The sequence below is a fragment of the Harpegnathos saltator genome, unplaced genomic scaffold (genome assembly GCF_003227715.2).
Source record: "Harpegnathos saltator strain DR-91 unplaced genomic scaffold, Hsal_v8.6 scaffold774, whole genome shotgun sequence".
NCBI classification, from domain to species: Eukaryota; Metazoa; Arthropoda; class Insecta; order Hymenoptera; family Formicidae; genus Harpegnathos; species Harpegnathos saltator.
The window spans coordinates 309,363-329,234 of record NW_020230620.1 but is presented as its reverse complement, the minus strand read 5'-3'; the positions used below and the strand labels follow the sequence as shown (position 1 = coordinate 329,234).

The following is a 19,872-nucleotide window of genomic DNA, read 5'->3' as shown; positions in this document are numbered from 1 at the left end:
GATCGCCTGAATGAGGATTAATTCCCTGCAAGCCTACAGCATGTAAAACATATAAAAAGCACGTTCCATACAATACTCGGGGTCGGCCGGCTGCTACCCTTTCACGCTTCGCACGCGTTATCGTTCCTTAAATTTGTTTACCCATCGTCGGTCTAAACTGAATCTATCGCATCGGTACGTGACGCGCTTGCGTGATTATTACGGTAAAATCTCGTTACAGCGAGCCACGCCGGGTTTCCGAATTGAATTTGTTGTACCGAAAGTTCGTTATATCAAGCCGCGTATTAGGACGGAGATTTAATTACACTTTGTTACCGTCGAAAATGTCGTTCCATCGGCATTCATTATAACAGAATTATATCGATTAGCCGTATTTTCCTGCTATTTGACAACGTGTACAGCTCGCTCGAAAACGTGACGATTTATTGCAAGAGACGACTCCTCGCGACGGATTTGGAGGAAAACGATTTGCCATTTTTAATGAAGACGCCGTATTACATTCGGTTGCAAAAGAAAAGTTTTTCAAGCATTGAGATCGGTTCGCTGACGAGTAAGTTTCCGAGCGAAAAGTAAAGACAACACATTCAAGTGGAATTGTCCCGTAGGGATTGCGTGTGTGTGTCGTGAAAGCAAAGTGTCGAATCAGAAAATCCAATTGGTGGATCGCGCGCGCGCGCGCGCATATCGGATTCGCGATCTCGGCGTTCATTCGCGATGTTCATTTCACGGCGCGAATGTACCGCGCGAATGCCGTAAATTAGGCGCCGCGATCGCGCGTCGCGCTATCGATTTAACAGGTCAGCGTGTGCAACAGCGGTGAAAGGCCGAATATGATGATTCTCGCTCACGATCTCGTTCCTCGTGTCGCGCGTAATCGTCAACAACAGTTAACTCCCCGTTGCGCAACGCGCGACGTATGATTTCGCCTCGTCGCTACCACTCGTTTGCGCCAGCATTTTCTCCCTCGCGAGCTTTTAGTGACTTTTCTTGCGACTTGAACAGCGCGCGACTCTATGAGCGAGAGAGAGAGAGAGAGAGAGACGCGTGCGCGTGAATCGATTGACAATTCAACGCTTTATTTTTACCTCCATCCTCCTTTGCATTCCCAAGATCTCTCGATCAAGTGAACTTTACCGTGCGCGCGCACTCGTTTACTGATAATTATTAATCGATGCGACGGATGGAACGAGCGGGTGGGTTGGTTAGTAATCAGCTTTGATCGACGGAGAAGATAATCGTCCGAGTACGACGCATTGTGCAACTTCGCTACGCCGGCGTACCTTAACCGCGCAACTTCGCAACAGGAGCTTTCCTCCTTTCTAAATCGCCCCCTTTTTTTTTTTTTTTTTCCTTTTCTTTTTTCTTCCCATACGAGTCGTGCTCTCGCATCGGCGGCGCTGCGAGCTGTGCTGCAACGCGCTGACTTCTCGCCGTGTGTGTGAATGCACTCGAGAACTCAGCTTACCTCCTCGCGTTTGCCTTTGTCATTTTTACATCGCGCTCGTTGTTGATTATTCGCTGGTCTGTTGAGTGTAACTAAATGCAATCAAACGCGAGCGCTCGAGCACGGTTGAAACGGTCCCGAAAGCACGTTTCTTTCACATTCTTTTTCACACCGTTCCTTTTCCGATCCGTAAGCGTCGCACGTACGCGCGTACAATTGCGTCTCGATAATTCTAAGCCATCCACTCCCATCTTTTCCTCGCATGATCCTTTTCGTAGGTATCCTACCTAACGGTGAGCATATGTTTATCATGCCCGACGATCCCGAAAACTACGACTTGAGCTAAGAGTCGTACCCACCGTTCTTTCAACGTGAGTCCTCCTCGCTTTTCCCGCCGCTATTACAACAACACATACAACCCGGCGAGTTTGTAGACTTTACTCGTTTGAAACATTTTTTCTCCGCGCATGAACATGCGTATTGGTATAAATAAATGGTTTTTCTTTTCTCTCTCTCTTTCTCTCTCTCTCTCTCTCTCTGTTTTTTTTCCTTTTTTTTTTCTTTTTTTAAAGATTCTTTTCCTTTCAGTATGTCTGTGAAAGTAACATTCAAGTCCGCAAAGCACGGAAAGCACGCTAAAGGCGGCTTAGGCGGTGAATTAACGACGTAGATACGTTGAATCCCGCGACGCGCGGTACATCGCTTTCGCGAGGTAGCATGGCCGCCGCGAGTATACCAACGTTGCATTCTTTGTTGCAGATCAGAGGCAAAAAAGTAAAGGCGGCGGGAGTAGTTGCTGCTCGGCTTCCTGCTGCATACTTTAAAATCGCCGACAGTGTGCGTCGCCGACGTGAAGATTTCGTCGTGATGGTGGATGGCCGTGCAGCGTGGGCGAGCGCGTCGTGTCGCGGGCTCACCCAGGCTGAGCGATGGTTTCTAAGGTTTCGTGCTGATGTATAATCGTTAGTGGCTGAGCTCGTGAGCAGTGTAGCAGGAGGCCGGATTACATCGTGTCGTTGCGCGTTCGTTTCACGCTCTTTGACGGCCCGCTGCTCTCGCAGACGGAGCGATGCAGACTGCTGTTGCTGCTGCTGCTGCTGCCGCAATAGCAACGATAACGATAACGACGACAACAACAACAACAACAACAACAACAACAACAACAACGTCGTTTGCATCCCATTGTCGTCGTCGTCGTCGTTGTCATCGTCATCGTCATCGTCATCGTCAACGTCAACGTCAACTTAGACTTGGTCGTTGTGGTCATCATCGGCGAGGAAGACGCATGTTGCATCGTCGTCACAGCGTCGGTCAGGGATTTCGATTTGATTCGGTTTGGTGCGATGCAACGGTCAATCGGTAACAAGGCGTGCGCACGATCGATGACACGACGCAGTACCCGAGGAAAATGTACTCGGAACGGAAAAGAAGTCGGACGGGATGCGGTGGTGTTTCTCCATCGCGAGCAATCGAAACGACAGTTGAGCTGCTCGCGCCGAAAGGCAAGCAAACCGGTCGCGACTTGCGCCGATAGCGATGGCTAACTGATTTTTGGCTAACGATGTTTTAGTTTAGTCGGGGAACGGCGACGTACAGCCGTGTACAGACGAGAAAGATCAGGGATCAGTCGGTTAGTTCAACCGAATTTCGATTAGCAACTGTTTCTCTCCGTCTGCCCGACTCGTTGATACTGTAATGTGTTACTTGTAACAACGAGCGAGAAGGAGAGGCGAGTGCAGGAACGGATACGAGTGCAGTAATAGTAGTACGACCGTACGCGAAAATAGTTTATCGTTACACTTGACACCTTCTCGATTTATCAAAGAATTTAATTTAATTAACATCATTGATCAATCCAATCTATATCTATATGTAGCGCGGTTCTATCTCTCGTGTGTCATTTAATATCGATAATAATGCAAAAGTGAAACACGAGTGTAACTTTAGTTGGGTATCTCCTTACCCCGCCTTAATTCGCGATAAGGAAAGAAAAAATAGCAGTAATTTGACTACAAAATTGAATTTCGTGCTTGACAATATCTTACTTTCCGGACGGAGAATGTAATTGCATAATATCTCAAGGGAGCGAGAAGGAAACAAATCTAATCAATCGCAATTACTTTTAGCAAATTAACTTTCGATCGCGAGCGATCGTTCCTTCGTCCCGAGTACGATGAGAGAGAAAACGGAACGGGAGACGAATCTAGAGATTTAATCCGCGTTACATCTCAACTTGATTTGACTTCGTTTAAAGGCAAAATTAGATGACCTATAATTTTTAAGAGAAACGAGACTAGAGATTAGTTGATCAGAGAGAACGATGTAACTTTAGTTAACCGCAGTCAGCCATCAGCGCTATTCGACGCTAGTCGGCGTAACCGGTGGTCTGAAAGAGACCACGGGAAGGCGAACGATTACGGCGTAACCGTCGTCGTGCTTTCGAACGCCGGGTTCTCGTGATCTCGTTTCGCTGTCGTTCTCTCGTCCGGCGTAACAGAGCCGACGTGGACGGTGACGGTAAGACGAATGGAATTTCGGCGGGAATGTCGAACACAACAGGACTACCGGATTCTAAGTGGGAATGCACCCTGAAACGGCGCTACATGTGCTTAGAAACTCAACCACTATCCCGATACTGCAGCGTTATAATAATTATTGTAGATGGGATCGTGTGTGCGTGCTTGCGTAAGTGCGAATGTGTTGCGCTGGCTGAAAAAAAAACGGGGGGGGGGAGAGAGTGCGCGCGCGAGTGTCTGAGAGAGCAAAAGAGAAAAACAGAGTGAAAGAATGAAAGAGAAAATAAAATTTATGTTGTGATATGCAGGTAACGAGAATATATGTACATACATGCATACACATATATTTACATCGTATGTATATTTGACGTATGTATGCATGTATGTATGTGCAGGGTGTTCCTAGCCAATACTCTCTCTGTTGATACGATACGCGCGTGTCAAGTAGTCGAAGGGAATCGTGCATGGGAGAAGGGACATGCGCGATGGAGTGACGAAAGTTTTCTCGAACAAGATAAGTCTTTGCGGAACAAGTTTTATTCGCGACACGGTGGAAAATAATCAACAGGTTGATGCACCGATGCAAAATACTACATTGTTCGCAGAATCGCTGGATTCGTGATACGTTTTTAAATTCCGCTCGCGTTAGCTACTCGCACGGCGCGCTTATCGTTAAACGGAAGCGCGCGGTTGGCCAGAAACACTCTGCACATACAGGTTGTTAAAGGAAGAGCATGCGACTCCTCGAGAGCGGAATTTTCCGGAAGATTCGTTAGTTAAATTTTCACAAATCTGTGTATTGACGTTCTGTCGCCTCAAATTTCAAACATTACACGTTTTTTCGCGCATCCGTCGTTCTTTCCCTGTGGGAACCAATTTGATCAAACGAATAGACTTGTAAAATTAATTGTATTATACTCGAAAGAAAAAAGATTTTATCTTTAGAATCAAGCATCATCGACTTTAGAGACACGTTGCTAAAAATTTGTCGACAAGTCGCGAGCCCTCAACTGAGATGCGTCTCCTGATCGCGACGATCGAGACGAAGAGAGAGCCTATTTGGATTTGGAGTCAAACGGACGCCGCGTTCTCGTGTTCTCGCAATCACGTCTTTTGACAACCTGCACACGCTATTATCGAAGTCGCGCGTGCATTTGGAACGTGCTCTCTGTCGCGTTTCAATGTGCACGCGCGACAATGATACACGTTGACACAGCAGTTAAGCTCTCATATGATAGACTTTATTATCATGAATTTAAAGAAGTAATATTATGACGTCACTGAGAGTTTAGTATTCTGGATATAAGATTATGTGGAACAGAGAGAGAGAGGGAGAGCAAGAGAAAGTATGAGAGAGGGAGAGCAAGAGAAAGAATGAGAGAGAGAGAGAGAGAGAGAGAGAGAGAAAACATCGGATCTCTAATGGTAGTTATGATTAAATAAAAACTCGAATATATTTCCTGTTAATCTCCCTTCTTTTTCCTCTGTCGAGCCCCTTACCCTCCTTCTATTGTTCCACCCCTTTTTGTCCTCCCCCTTACCCCTTCGTGTACCCGTCCATGCGAATCTGTCGGGCCTAGATCATCGCTCTTGTTAGACCCAATAATTCTACGCTATGGATTACATGCCCATTCGAGTATCGATCGATCGTAGTTAGGTCCAATCAAACCGTTACGAATGCGTTGTAGATGATTCTCTATCACACGTACACACACACAAACACATATTACACACGCGCGTACGCATGTGCGTACTCTCTACATAACACACATATATATACAATACGATAACACGTACACACCTTATATTACCGTAATCGTACTGTAACTCTTATGAAATGCATAACCCTGTGTATATATATATAATACAATGTTCTTACGTAGTTAAATTCGCGAAATGAGAGAGAGAGAGAGAGAGAGAGAGAGAGAGAGAGAGAGAGAGAGAGAGAGAACGATAGAATGAAAGGGAGAGAGAGAAAGAAAAGTGTGAATGAGAGGGAGAGCAAGAGAGACAGCGTGAACGAGAGAGAGAGAGAGAGAGAGAGAGAGAGAGAGAGAGAGAGAGAGAGAGAGAGAGAGATGCGAAAAAGCCGAAAACTTGTTCGGTCGAATGGGAGCTATATTTAATTTATTTCCTATGTACACACACGTACTTGCGAGAAGTTGACCATGTTTGTATATTTCAAAATCGTTATTTAGTACCTGCCTGACTCATAAACCTGTGCCATAGCGGAATGATTTTCTGTCCCCCTCCTGCCCCTTTCCTCCTCTCAAATGTGTCCCTTTTCCTACGTTCGACAAATTTTTCTTCCTCTAATCTTCCCTCCTCGCTTCTAATATGCAAAATATTTTACTCGTATCTTTCGCAAAAGTATCAAAGTGTGCGAAACGACCTTTGGCTATTGCAATTACAACATACGCAGCGTCGATATTGGCGTTGATAGAAGCGATGATAGAACAGAAGCAAAAAGTAAAGAAAAAAAAAATGCTCCGTCGACCGGAACATATCAATATTGCGGGCACAAATATTGCGACGGCAGTCGAAACGTTAATCCCGCGCGCACGCGAGCTCCGCGTATTTCCCCTCCTACAACATACAACAAGTCCCGATATATAATTTCTAGTTAGAGGAGAAGCAAAATCTAACCGACCAGGATTAACGCTGATCGAGCAGTCGTCGCAATCGAGCCTAAATATTGGCGTCACTCGACATCACTGATTCCTCAATCTGAGCGATTGAATCGACTGCTGCAGAAAGGGCAAGAGTCAAAAATTCGTTTTACACGTTCACACGATTGTATACGATAAGGATTGAGAGAGAAGGATTCGGTTTTGTTCTATTTCGGCTAAGAAACGTTGCGAAATGAATCGGAAAATATACGACGGAACAGATGATATTCGGAAGAAAATCGTTTATATATATATATATATATATATATCTCGTTTATTAAACGGGATGATTTTTAATTTTGAATAATGTCAGAAAATTTTCCCTTTTTCATCTCTGTAAAATCTCGTCTCTTCTTACACGGCTTTATTCCCTTTCTGCAAAAGACTGCTTTCTTCCGGCGTAGATTAGATTCTGCTGCACGCGAGTTGCGGAGTCTGCAAGATCGACTGCGTAAATCGTAATTTCTATCTTTTCGAATCCGAGTATCCTCCGGTCTCGAAAGTTTCGTTAGATGTAGTGACGGCCAAATATATCCACAATTAAATCGTGTGTCCTCTTTACATTTCGCTGACTAGCCTCCCCGCACCTTGAGTGAAAATGGCCAAGAGCCTATCGGTGTATAGAAACAACTTAAACTCCAATTACATCGGTTTAAGATGAAACGCTTGTATAATTAAGAGGAAGAGAAATTTATAAATAAGCTTAAAAACCGCACGTACCGTACGATATATGTAGAAAATGTTACGAAAACGGTCAACTTTGCCGTGTTTGGACGTGTTTGACTGTCGTACGCGCGCGGTCCACGAAACTTTGAGGTGACCCTTTGGTGATTCTATTTTGGCCGTCGCTATACCGTACGTTGTCGGCGATTCTATATTCTTTCCCGACCGCACAACGAGGTACAATAAAAACTTCAAAAAATACACGCGTCCGCGGCAAGACAAAGTTATTCTCTATTTACCCTATCTATTGAAAAAAAAAAGTGATCCTATAATACGTGAAAGTTTAACGACAAATACACATTGTATATACTCTGTGGGTTTATGGGAACGGCTCGCACGATGCACTCATCACGATTTACTCATCGTTTACTATGTTTGCCCTGTGTCCCGGTGTCATCGGTTGTCTGGAAAGCATCCGTGTATGTATGTATATATATATATATATATATATATATATATATACACACACACACACACACACATATATATATATATAAGGACATTTTATTGTCATTATACAGCCCTGTTTAGCCCCATAGCCCTTCTTTCCCTCTTCACCATCCCCGCGATTCGTATTTTTTATTGTAAGATCTTAAGATGTAGATTATCTATAAATGCTGTTTACATAGGGAAACAAATTGTTTAGTTCGTAAAATTTTAAGATTTGCGATCAAGCAAGCGCGCGCGTGTGAGAGTGTGTGTAAGAATGCGTGTGCGTACGAAAGAGAAAGAGCAAAAGCTACATCGTACCCGGTATGTTGTGGAGGGATGCGCGAAGAATACAGGAGACTATTAGTCCTATCGTGAATGTATTATTAAAAGTATTCTTAAAGATCAGTTGCATATTGTATTCATTTACGTATGCAGTTACAACCGCGTTCGAGGATATCGTAGAATATCGTTTAACGTCAGATTCGTTCTCGTTTCTTTCTCGTGAAAAAGAAAATAGAAAGAGGAGGGAGGGGGAGGAGCTCTAAAGAGGAAATTGCCGTCGCTCGCAACTTTCCGTCGCATTTATCATCGTAGAACGGTGAAATTAATTCCGAAATCATTGTTCACGATCGTAATGGCTCCGTAATAAATTTATACCTTGTAACTCCTCCCGCTGCAATGTCACGTTCAGACGTCGGACGTCGGACGTCGGATGTAAAAACACGAACGATCGCGTTAATTTCGATGATTGATGATTACTTTGCTCGAATAATCGAGGACAAAATCACCGCTTCGAATAAAAGACGCGAGATATGACCGAGAATGCGTATGTACGAATGCAACAGCAGAAAGGTTTGCGTACTTTTACTTTGCAAACCTCACAACACGTATCCGGTAACCAATTGGAAAATTTATCTGCGAGGGTATATTATAGAGAAAGCAAAAACGTTCTTTCGTCGTGCGGAGAAGAACGCGAAGAAGTTACACGAGACTAAGAAAAAGGGATGTTGCAGACCTTTCTGTCTCACTGACCATTTATATATTTCTTAATCTTGTTATCGATCACTGATACGTTTTCGCGTAATGAAGAGAAACATCTTCGAATTGAATGATTTCACATATATAATCGACCGTTACATCTTTCAAAGCTGACGAATGTTCGCGCGCCGGGGTAATGAAGGAAATGTATAAAGCTATGTAGTATTATAAAAAGATAAAAAAAGATTACATATATACGTATATAAAATCTTACTTCCGCTTCTCATAAATATCGATATTTTTCTCGAACATCAACATATGTCTCATTTCACGTAAAGTGCCAATTTTTGAGAATTGCTTGGTGGTGTTTAATACCTCATCAAAATATGTTCACATTGATAAAACAGATCTTTCTTTAGTTAGCAATTACTCTTTTTGTCAAATCAAATCAAATTGAAGAATTGAATCGAAGAAAACTTAACAATTAAATGTTACCTCTCACAAGTTGGAGGATAATCACAAGAAAATTGTTGTGGATAAGACTACTTTGAAATAAGCTACATAAATATTACAGTTTGTTTATTAAGGATCCGGAAGCGTTTAATATATTTCCAGCAGGATCCAACAATCTGTCAAATAGATACAATCATAAATAATAGCTCCACTGTGATTAATTTTCAGGCTAAAGTGACATTTTCAAGGCTTCATCGATCTAAGTAGTCTTAGGTAGGCCTATTTGCATATATCTTGAATCTAGGTGCAAAATACATAGGTGGTCCCATTATCGCAGCACCAAGACAAAATAGGGAGAAGAATTGTTCCTAGAACATAAATGAATATAAATATTACTTAAAACCAATTTGGGTGAAAGCTAAGTTACTGTGCGAAAGAGAGAAATTCGACAAAATTTATACATGTTCTATATCTATCGTATATTCCTTTCTCTCCACCTCTCTGCTCTGCCTTTTTGTAGTTAAACACATCGCTATCATTCCAACGACAAAAAAGTGAAGAGAGAAATGTATTCCTCCAGTTTTATCGAGAGAGGAAGGCAGATTAATTGCGTTTTTGAATTTGACTCTTACGTAATTCCATATATAAATTAAATTTTACTCACAGCTGTGGAAATCTTTACTCTGGGCGGTGTACTCACAATATTCGTATTGCAGTTTCGGGCAATAACGCCCGATAAACGGGACGTTAGCCTCAACTTGGTCAAAACCGCGTGCATTTTTCACTCTGGCCTCAGCAACTCTACGAATCGATGGCACGACGCACAATCGGCACAATGTCACAGCCAGAACACTTTCACGCAGGCGCATCGATGCATAGGTGAATTTACTAGGTAGTGTAAAGCCCTAAACACAATGCCAGGCAACAGGCAATAAGTATAAAAATAGACCAATCACAATAGATTATTCTTGTAATAGTCGATTATGATTGGTCTATTTTTATTCTTATTGCCTGTCGCCTGGCATTGTGTTTAGGGCTTAAGCCCGTATCAGACTATAGATTGGGATTGAGATTGGATTGAAATTTGACCAAGTGGAAAAAAGAAAATAATCTCAAATATAGTGAACTTAGCCCTGATTGGTTAAATTTCAATCCAATACTCAATTCCAATCGTAGTAGTCTGATACGGGCTTTAGCAAGCTCCTACACCTGATTGGTATATATTTTAAAATCTAAATGATTTCAGCAATCGAATACAAGAGCTCAGCGAGCGATATAGTAATAAATACACTCTATGGCTAATATCATATTAAGGGCCGGTTGTTCCAACTTCTTGGTAAGTTAACTGATAATTAAATCATATATTTGTCTTCGTTTTTCCAATTCAACTCAGACAAAAACAGAGATATGATTTAACTATCAGTTAACTTACCACGAAGTTGAAACAATTGGCCCTAAAGCCAGCGGCTTGCACGATGCTTGTTTCGTGCTGGATTGCTTGCTGAATGAAAATACTGCGTTCTGATTGCATTTTCATTCATCTTCGGATATGTACCAATCAGAACGCAGTATTTTCATTCAGCAAGCAATCCAGCACGAAACAAGCATCGTGCAAGCCGCTGGCTTTATTTTCGTGCTGGATTACTTGCTGGATGAAAATACTAATTGGTGGTTCTAATTGGTGCATTTTCATCCATCTTCGGAATAAAGGCTGTGTCCTAAAATTCACTGCCAGCGCTGAAAAGTTATAGTTTGCGTGACACAAACTATATATATGTTCAGTACTGGCAGTGAATTTTGGAACACGACCTTTATCTCATTCTTATGTCTCTCTCTCTCTCTCTCTCTCTCTCTCTCTCTCTCTCTCTTTCTCATACCAACACATCACAGCGGATGCGTCCGAGTGACAAGTTTCCGAACGCAACCTTGGTAAGCAGCTTTTTCTGTTGTGAACGTGGTTAATGTTATTTCATTTAGAATGCGTACAATATTTTGAGTGCGTTCCGTTTCACGCATATGCGCGCATTTTTTATGGTATACGTGACATAAACTATAGATAAATGCGCGCATATACGTGAAACGGAACACATTCTTTCTCGCAAAGTATAACAGGACATGGTCGAATTATTGGTTGCGTTCAGAAAACAAAGCGCTCATTGGAGCGCTTAATAACTATTGGTCCTTACTGTTAGATCCTTACATTCAGACCAATAACGTTGACGAATTACTCAACCGTTGTGTAACCGTTGTGTTTTCTGAACGCAGCCACTTATAAGTCTGACAACAACACACCTTGGATTTCGCTCAGACTCAGGTGAACTCAGGACACATTTTACTCATAGAGAGAAGATGGACATTGCCAGTCCTACTCCTCAAGATCTGCAGAGAAAGCTGTATTTCCTCGTGGAACAGCTACAGCATATGGCCGGGGAACTTCCACCAAAGTATCAAATGCGTTTACCGTACGAATTGTTATCCGGTTTGGCCAATTCATTATTAAACGATACCATTTTCGAGATAGTAAAAGGATTGATGGAGATTCAGCACGTTACCGAGAAGCATCTCTTTCAACAGCGGTTGCAGCTTTTGAATCAGCAGAAAATTGAATCACAGGAAGCATTGTCTACAGCAACAACGGATGAGGAAATAACGTCTGTAAAAGCGACGTTGTATAAAAAACATAAGGAAGAATTGAAGCAAACCGACATGAAATTGGTACTGCAACTGGATCAGAAAGTTTCGGACCAGCAAAGCATATTGGAAAAAGCAGGAGTACCTGGATTTTATGTCACTACTAATCCAATGGAGATTCAGGTGCAGATGCGACTGTGTGACTTTATAATCAGGCTCAGTAAAATGGATGTACCAAGCTGACATAGAAGTACAGCTATTATTTTTTAGTCAGTGTTATTCCGCTATTTTTATATCATATACATACATTTGTATTTCATGTTGTTCTCTCTAAGCTATATTGATCAATGTAAAAAAAGATGCAATATCTTTATTATCCCTTGTGAGTTTATATTTATCTTTTTATATAATTATTAGTTATTAGTAAGAAATTTTATATCTTTAATATACAATAAATTTAATAATATATCTTTTAAAGATATATAGTAAATACTTTGACATTTCTTATAAAGTGTTTTATTCAGAGATATATATATATATATAAATTCCATTCCCATATAGTCATTTTAAATATTTTATTGTACATTACAAATACATAACATAAACAGTCAGATGCATCAGTCTAAAGTCATAAACTAATGTTTAAAATATTATAGAATCTTTAAAATGAAAAGGATATTTTTGATAGAAAAAAAAAAAATATATATATATATATATCTTTTTTTTTGTTTTGAACAGAGACAAGCTGCATGGAAAGTAAAACAGTTTTCACCTTGGCTTCCCATTTATATATTGTATTACAATAATAAATATATGTAAAAATATGAATATTCTTATATGTAATAGTATGATAAAAAATTTGTTATATTTAGCATGAATTTTATGACAATTCATAATTCTATTCCTTAAACTTTTGCGGTAACATAACTTCAACTACATATATATATATATATATATGTATAAGTGTGACATAAGATGAGTAATGATACTTTTTGAATGATCACACTCAGCCATTGTAACAAAGTTCTTACTATTTACAACTAAAAAACGTTCTCTAAGAACGTATTTGAGCATACTTACTGAATCAAAAGAGTCTTTATCTTCGGCACAACACAAAAGGCCTATTTAAAAGATCTGTTTATTTTGTACAGTGATCTACCTATATTTTTCTTATTTTTGTGTGGAACATTAATTAATGTACAAATTATACTTGTAATTATTGTATGCCTTATATAGAAAATAAAATATCGGAAAAAAGAATATTCCCAATCAACAACACACCACTCCAAATGCTACTTGGATTTACCCAAATGCCGGTTGTGTGGGTGAAACTTGAGCGTTAAACGGTTTATCAGATTCGAAGGAACTGGTCTCCTTCGTCTGTGTGAAACATATACGGTAAACATCGTCGACAGTTGAAGCAAAATGCACCTCCAGCCCGTCTGTAATGTAGTTGGGCAAATCATCGAAATCTTTCTTGTTTTCGTCGGGTAAAATTATACATTTCACGCCGACTCGTTTCGCCTGAAAATCAAAAGCACATTTCAGCACTATGCATTAGATCTGAAAATTAGGATACCGAGTAACATTACATTAATGACATCGCTGGATAATAAATTGCTACTCAGTGGAATTTACCGCGATAGTTTTCTCCTTAATACCACCGACAGGTAGCACCTTGCCGATGAGACTCACTTCACCCGTCATCGCCACGTCTTGTCTGATAGCTTGGTTCTTCGCGAGGGAGAGCAACGCCGTAGCGATCGTCACGCCTGCGCTCGGACCGTCCTTCGGTGTGGCACCCTCGGGCACATGTATATGTATATGAGAGTCATAGAGAAATGTATTTGCAGGATCCACGTGTTTCAAGTGATTCCTCGCTACAGTCATCGCGATATGTATCGATTCCTTCATCACATCGCCCAGATGTCCGGTGACTTCGAAAGTGCCCTCGGACTTCTTGCCGCCGGTCGGCTTCCTGATGGTAGTCTCGATGAACAAAGTAGAACCGCCCATGGCGGTCCACGCCAGTCCCATCACTACTCCGGGCGGTGTGATGTCGTACATTCGGTCGTGTGTGAATACGGGTTTGCCTACAAAATCGTGCAAGTTGCTGCCAGTGACGGTAATCTTCTCGGCTTCCTTTTTCACGATCTTGAGCGCCACCTTTCTGTGCACCTTCTCAATGTGCTTTTGCAAGTTCCTCACTCCAGACTCGCGACAGTAAGACTTTATCAATACCGAGAGCGCGTTGTCGTCCATGCTAATTTGCTCGTTATTGAGACCAGACTCGGTCCTGGCCTGTGGAATCAAATATTGTTTCGCGATAGCCAGTTTTTCCTCGGCCACATAACCCGACATATCTATCATCTCCATACGGTCCCTCAGAGGCTCCGGAATAGTATCTGTGACATTCGCCGTGCAGATGAATAAAACCTTTGATAAATCCACTGGAACGTCCAGATAGTGGTCCAAGAAGTTTGCATTCTGCTCTGGATCGAGCATCTCGAGAAGAGCAGACGCTGGATCACCTTGGTAGCCTCCTCTAACAGATCATTTTACTTTATTGACATGTACAATTCTTCTAAAAGGCATGTACTTTATGCACAAAGAATCTATATATGTAAGATTGCAATATAATGATTGCAATTAAGCAAGGAATAATTATATATTAGATGGATACCAATTAAGGGAACATATACATGTTCCATACATGATAAAATAATCGTAAGTACAAGTAAATTACACACTTGCCGATCTTGTCCACTTCATCTATGAGAACCAGTGGATTCTCGGTTTTGGTCTTTTTTAGGCACTGTATAGCTTTGCCTGGCATAGCACCCACATATGTTCGTCTATGTCCCTTAATCTCCGCCACGTCCATCATACCACCAACGCTAAACCTAAAATACTCCCTATTCAAGGCACGAGAGATTGATTTAGCTATGGAGGTCTTGCCTACACCAGGAGGCCCATGGAAACATAGTATCTTGCCCTGTGTAGTGCCCTTCAGTTGGCTGACAGCAATAAATTCTACAATGAGAGAAACACATTAGTCATGGGCAATGCGATAACATTTACCTGTGGTTATTTGTAGTTGTAAGCACTCCATACCGAGAATTCTTTTCTTGATATCTTCCATTCCATAATGATCCTGATCCAAAATTTCAGCAGCTTCCTGAAGATTCAAATTCTCTGCGCTTGTCACACCCCATGGCATGGATGTAAGCCAGTCTAGATAATTTCTTGTAACACTGTAAAAGATATATTTTTTGTTTTAGTTGGTAAACTTGGTTAACTTGGCAACAGGCATGTAGCAGCGCCACATCTCTATTGTACTGTATGCGATAAATGTTTGATATTTGGTACACACTTGAACTCACTACTGTGATTTTCTAAAAAGGACAATTTGTTCAATTCTTCCTCCAAGACATCCATTACTGGTTTAGGAACTATCTTCTGTTTTATTCTTTCCCGGTATTTTTCTTCTATCGCATCTTTGTCATCTTTCTCCAGCCCTAGCTCTTTTTTGATAACTTTCAACTGTTCGTGAAGAATGTATTTCCTGTGTTGTTGCTTTACCTTCTCTTCGACCTCTTTGCCAATTTTCTGTTGCAGCTTACTCAACTCGTATTCTTTCTTCAGAAGCGCGAGCGACAGTCTCAACCTTTTTATAATCTGCGTATAAAAATACATTTGTCACAGTTTAGTTTCATGCATCTCTCGTGTTTCCCAATATATCATCATACAAGAACATTACACACATCCATTTCTTCTAGGACCTGCTGCAATTCCTCCGCATCCGCTCCGGTTAAGGCAGCGCCCAAATCACTGAGGTAGACTGGATTATCCACAACTCTTTGTCCTTGATGCAACATTTGTTGCAGAGATTCACGATATAAAGGATTCATGCTGATTATGTCCCGTATCGTCTTAATTAGTTCTTGTGTCAGAGCCTGTTCAACAAATATTTCCGCTTATCGGTAGTATTATGTACAGTACATATCAAATAATGCAAAGTATTCAACAAACATCCAAAAAATCGACTTTCTTCAAAATAACATAGACGATTCGCGTCTTCTCATTTCGGATGTGTCGCAGACACATCCGAAATGAGAAAAGAAGGGCGAAACACGCAAGTAAAGCAAGTGAAATCAAATCAAAGCCGGTTCGCGATTATTTTACACTTCTGCCCCTCTGAGCCTAGTATGTGCTTACATACACGATGTTTACTTTTTATGTTGTGCTCGACAAAGAAACAAAATACAATTATATCATTCTTAATGCAATAGTATCAATCGTAAGACTGTCGTAAGGTCGCAAATCCGGCGGAAGCCTTAGACGTACAGCGTCTTAGACATCTTGATTCGTTAATATCGTAACAAATGAGGTTAACAAAACGTTTGTTAATATTTGTTAATATTGTAACAAATGCATCGTGACGATTAGAGCTAAGTCCGCGCGCCGAATAGAGCGATCGTCTCGCTTCCGAACAGCACGCAGTCAAAGAGTTAAGAATCATACTTTTAAGATTGTGTGTAAAATTCTGCGTGTATTACCTTAATCTCTTCGGTTTGCTTGAACTTTTCGTGCGTAACATTTACAACTTCCACCATTAATATAGGTAGGCTACCGGGCGTATCTAATGGTTTCTTCATGTTTTTTTCCGTTGAATCTACTGACGGTTTTATTTCCGTAGGATCCGTCTCTTGACTGACTTTTTCACTTTGTTCTACAACTTTATTCTCCATTTTCTTACGCAACGATCTTCGACTCATCTTGCCAGTGGTCATAGAGTCGTCTACAGGGACGGTAATTGTTGTATTTAATAGCGGAAACGTCAGTTCCATCTCTGTGTACAGTAGGCGGGCCAATATTTAAATAGAACATGAAAATGTTCAAAGTGTTACTCTGCTAATGAGACACTCTTGGATGAACATATTAACTGATTACTCAATCACTCAATAAGAAAACAATCTTTTTCTGCATTCCTCGTTAAAAACCAGTAAGAAGTTACGTAGATTCCTATATGTAACTTATTAATGCAATTAACATGAAAATGCAACACATCAGTATTTTTCTTACCCTGCGGTCCTGATTTTGCGTCGCTGTCTTCAAGTATCTGATGAATAATTTTGATTCTTCTATGTGCCATAACTACCAATCTCATTCGATTGCCTAAGTCTTGTACTTCGTGTACTTGTGCAAAAGTTCCAATAGAATAAATATCATCCAAACTTTGAACAATCTCAGCTTCATTTCTGCATATATAAATATAATAAAACTTGTGTGTATTGTTATCTCCGATTCATATCAGACAAATATACTTCTGGTTTTGAAAGAACTTACTCTTCAGATTTCTTCAAGAAGACTCCTACATAAGGTTGATTTAATTTAATTTTCCTACGTATCAAATCTATCAAAATTGGGTTTGTAAGCTCAATGAGCTTGATAAACCTAGGAAACACTGGATTTCTGTTAATAGCAATGACTGGTACATGGGGCCATACTTCAGGTACCACTACGGTCGCAGGTAAGGAAGCAGAATAATCTCCCGGTTGATCTCCATCTCCGTCACTGTATAATAACGCAAAATTACACAAGCAGTATTCTTATTAATATTGTATAATTATTCGCAGTAATTTTACAATATTACTATGCAATACATGATGCATGAGATATACAAGTTGCATCATATGCAATTAATGAAATGGAAGGAGGAGTAAACAGAATCAGTGGTTACCTCGGTGGATTTCGACTGAAAGTTTTCGCATAAAATCTCACTGACATCACCGCGGGGTGAAACCAACGTCCGCGTACATTTCTCAATAACCTTGATTTTTCAGCAAAATACTCCGCTCGTGCTTGTTGTGGTTTAACGAAAATCGAGAGCGCCTGATGATCGGCTGACCGACCTTTGTTGAAGGAACGCGCGATTATGCCGCGATGCCGCAGAATTGGCAACAATTTGACGTTCATCGTCATCGCGAGACGCATCATTTACCAAATTATCATAAATGCTTTGCTATTTTGTTCATACGTTGTACAAGAAATTACAATGAGAAAACAACGTTGAACATCGTACGAAAAGGTTATGACGTGTCTGTGATCTGTTCTTTTTAGCTGCACTGCGGAACTAGTGCAATAAGTTAGAATGAGACAATTATATTTTTTCTCACTTTAACTTATTGCACCAGTTCAGTAGTGCAGCTAAAAAGAACAGACCACTGATCTGACGAGATGCAACCTTAAAAAATTGGTCTGTTCTTTGTAGCTGCACTGTTGAACTGGTGCAATAAGTTGAAGTGAGACAAATATAGGTTTTCTCACTCTAGCTTATTGCACCAGTTCAGCAGTGCAGCTACAAAGAACGGACCACATATATACAGAAGGGGAATGATGATTAGGGACAGAGCACAGACTTCTGCATAACGCATAATACACAACGCATAGGAGAATCAACCAATCAGAGTTCTTCATTTCTGTCCTGAGGAGGGAAGAAGTTTACAGCGAAGTTGCCTACAAATCTTTTTCAACCACACGTATTGTATCTACATATTCATGTATCATGGCGTCAGTTATTCGAAAAAGCGGCAAAAGGGGGGGCATCTCAAGTATGATTCAAAAAGAGCGGCATTTGCAACGTGAAGCGTAAAATTGTATATAAACGAAAAAGCTACATTTGATATATCGTTGCTGTTCCTTCGCATAATCAATATGGGTGATAAAACAGATTCTCTTGATTATAAAAATATTTCCCTGATACCAACAGGTAAATTATTATTATTATTATTATTATTATTATTATTATTATTATTATTATTATTATTATTATTATTATTAGTGGTAGTTGCATTAGTAGGCAAATATAAATTGATGAGGTTAAATTATTTTTTAATCTTAAAGTGAATTTCCTATTGCTACAATCCAATAACACAATATAATCTCCTTTTTGTAGGACAGATAAGCTCAGGCTGTATAACTAGAAGCAACTTAATGCAGCCTACAAAGCAGACCGCTACATCTTTTATGGATATTATAGAGGATGATGATGAACAATTTATCTTAAATTTAAAGAAGAATATTGATGATAATTATAAAATGTGAGAACAACTACTGACTTATTTGCACGCGCTACCACGCTGTGTGTGTTTAAATTAACGTCTTTTCGCAAATATAGGCGAAACAAAGAAAATTATAATTTCAATTCATCAAACAAAACGTACTTATCGAGAAAAAAAAAATCAGCATTCAGTGATGAGGATCAAAATCTCGTGAAGCGATTTAAAAAATCCATAGATGAAAGCAAAATTCATTGTATAACTTCGCAAAAATTAGAGAAATCTGAAAAGATCAATCATCTCAACGATCGCAATTCCTTGGTGCCTACAAGTACAGAGAAGCCTCTGTTTACTCCTATTGCATCACTTAATAATATTGACACAAATTTAAGGTAATTTTTAATCTACATATTGTTACATAAATAAGGAGCTGTAGTATTAGTTATTTAAGTTACTTTACAATTTTCAGACACAGAGCGAATCAATTTTTTTTTCACGTGACTTCAAAAATGCAAAATAATCAAATGACACCAGACATTACCAAGATCGAAACAGAAATTGAACAACAATTTATTTATTACGAATTGCAGTATTTAACACCGCCACACGAAATTGAATAACTCATCATGTATTCTGCATATAATCTTTATTAATAATTAATTTATTATAACGCTAAAGAATATAAATTGTAGTCAATAGAAAATTTCGCACATATATAAAATTTGTCAAATGGACAACGAAATAATATCTTTTAAAGATTTTCAACATTCTTTTCAACATTTCTTTTTATTGAGTGTAATATTGATGTATCGAGGACATTTCATCTTTCCCCCTCTCCAAGTGAATTTATAAAATTAGGTATTCTAAACATCGGAATTTAATAATAATATGTAACATGTGAGATAAAATTTTCAAATTACCGCAAAGAAAAGTAAGTTCTCGGTAGATGACGCTGCAGACATGAA

The 19,872-nt window shown here is 40.0% G+C and overlaps 4 protein-coding genes across 4 annotated transcripts in view; 3 read left to right on the top strand and 1 right to left on the bottom strand.

Annotated features, from left to right (window-relative positions):
- UBL3 (ubiquitin like 3) overlaps positions 1–5,878 on the top strand; it is a 36,178-nt gene extending 30,300 nt beyond the window's left edge. Inside the window, exon 4 of the mRNA XM_011148518.2 lies at positions 2,204–5,878. Coding sequence (XP_011146820.1) covers positions 2,204–2,268 — 65 coding nt within the window. The 3' untranslated portion in view covers positions 2,269–5,878. The remainder of the gene's footprint in view (positions 1–2,203) is intronic.
- Positions 5,879–11,271: 5,393 nt separating this feature from the next.
- gdl (gonadal protein gdl) lies at positions 11,272–12,227 on the top strand. The gene has a single exon (XM_011148517.3). The coding sequence runs from the start codon at positions 11,565–11,567 to the stop codon at positions 12,087–12,089; it is 525 nt and encodes a 174-aa protein (XP_011146819.1). The 5' UTR covers positions 11,272–11,564; the 3' UTR covers positions 12,090–12,227.
- Positions 12,228–12,699: 472 nt separating this feature from the next.
- Positions 12,700–17,965, bottom strand: Lon (lon protease homolog, mitochondrial). Its single transcript, XM_011148516.3, has 10 exons — positions 17,590–17,965; positions 17,196–17,423; positions 16,932–17,107; positions 16,406–16,647; positions 15,611–15,802; positions 15,220–15,524; positions 14,961–15,100; positions 14,597–14,879; positions 13,485–14,391; positions 12,700–13,370 (listed from the first exon to the last, which is right to left on the bottom strand). Exons 1-10 carry the CDS (start codon positions 17,844–17,846, stop codon positions 13,149–13,151), a joined length of 2,952 nt encoding a protein of 983 aa, XP_011146818.1. The 5' UTR covers positions 17,847–17,965; the 3' UTR covers positions 12,700–13,148.
- Positions 17,966–18,563: 598 nt separating this feature from the next.
- On the top strand, positions 18,564–19,527 carry LOC105187614 (uncharacterized). Its single transcript, XM_019843363.1, has 4 exons — positions 18,564–18,618; positions 18,805–18,949; positions 19,027–19,299; positions 19,383–19,527. Exons 1-4 carry the CDS (start codon positions 18,564–18,566, stop codon positions 19,525–19,527), a joined length of 618 nt encoding a protein of 205 aa, XP_019698922.1.
- The last annotated feature ends 345 nt before the right edge of the window (positions 19,528–19,872 follow it).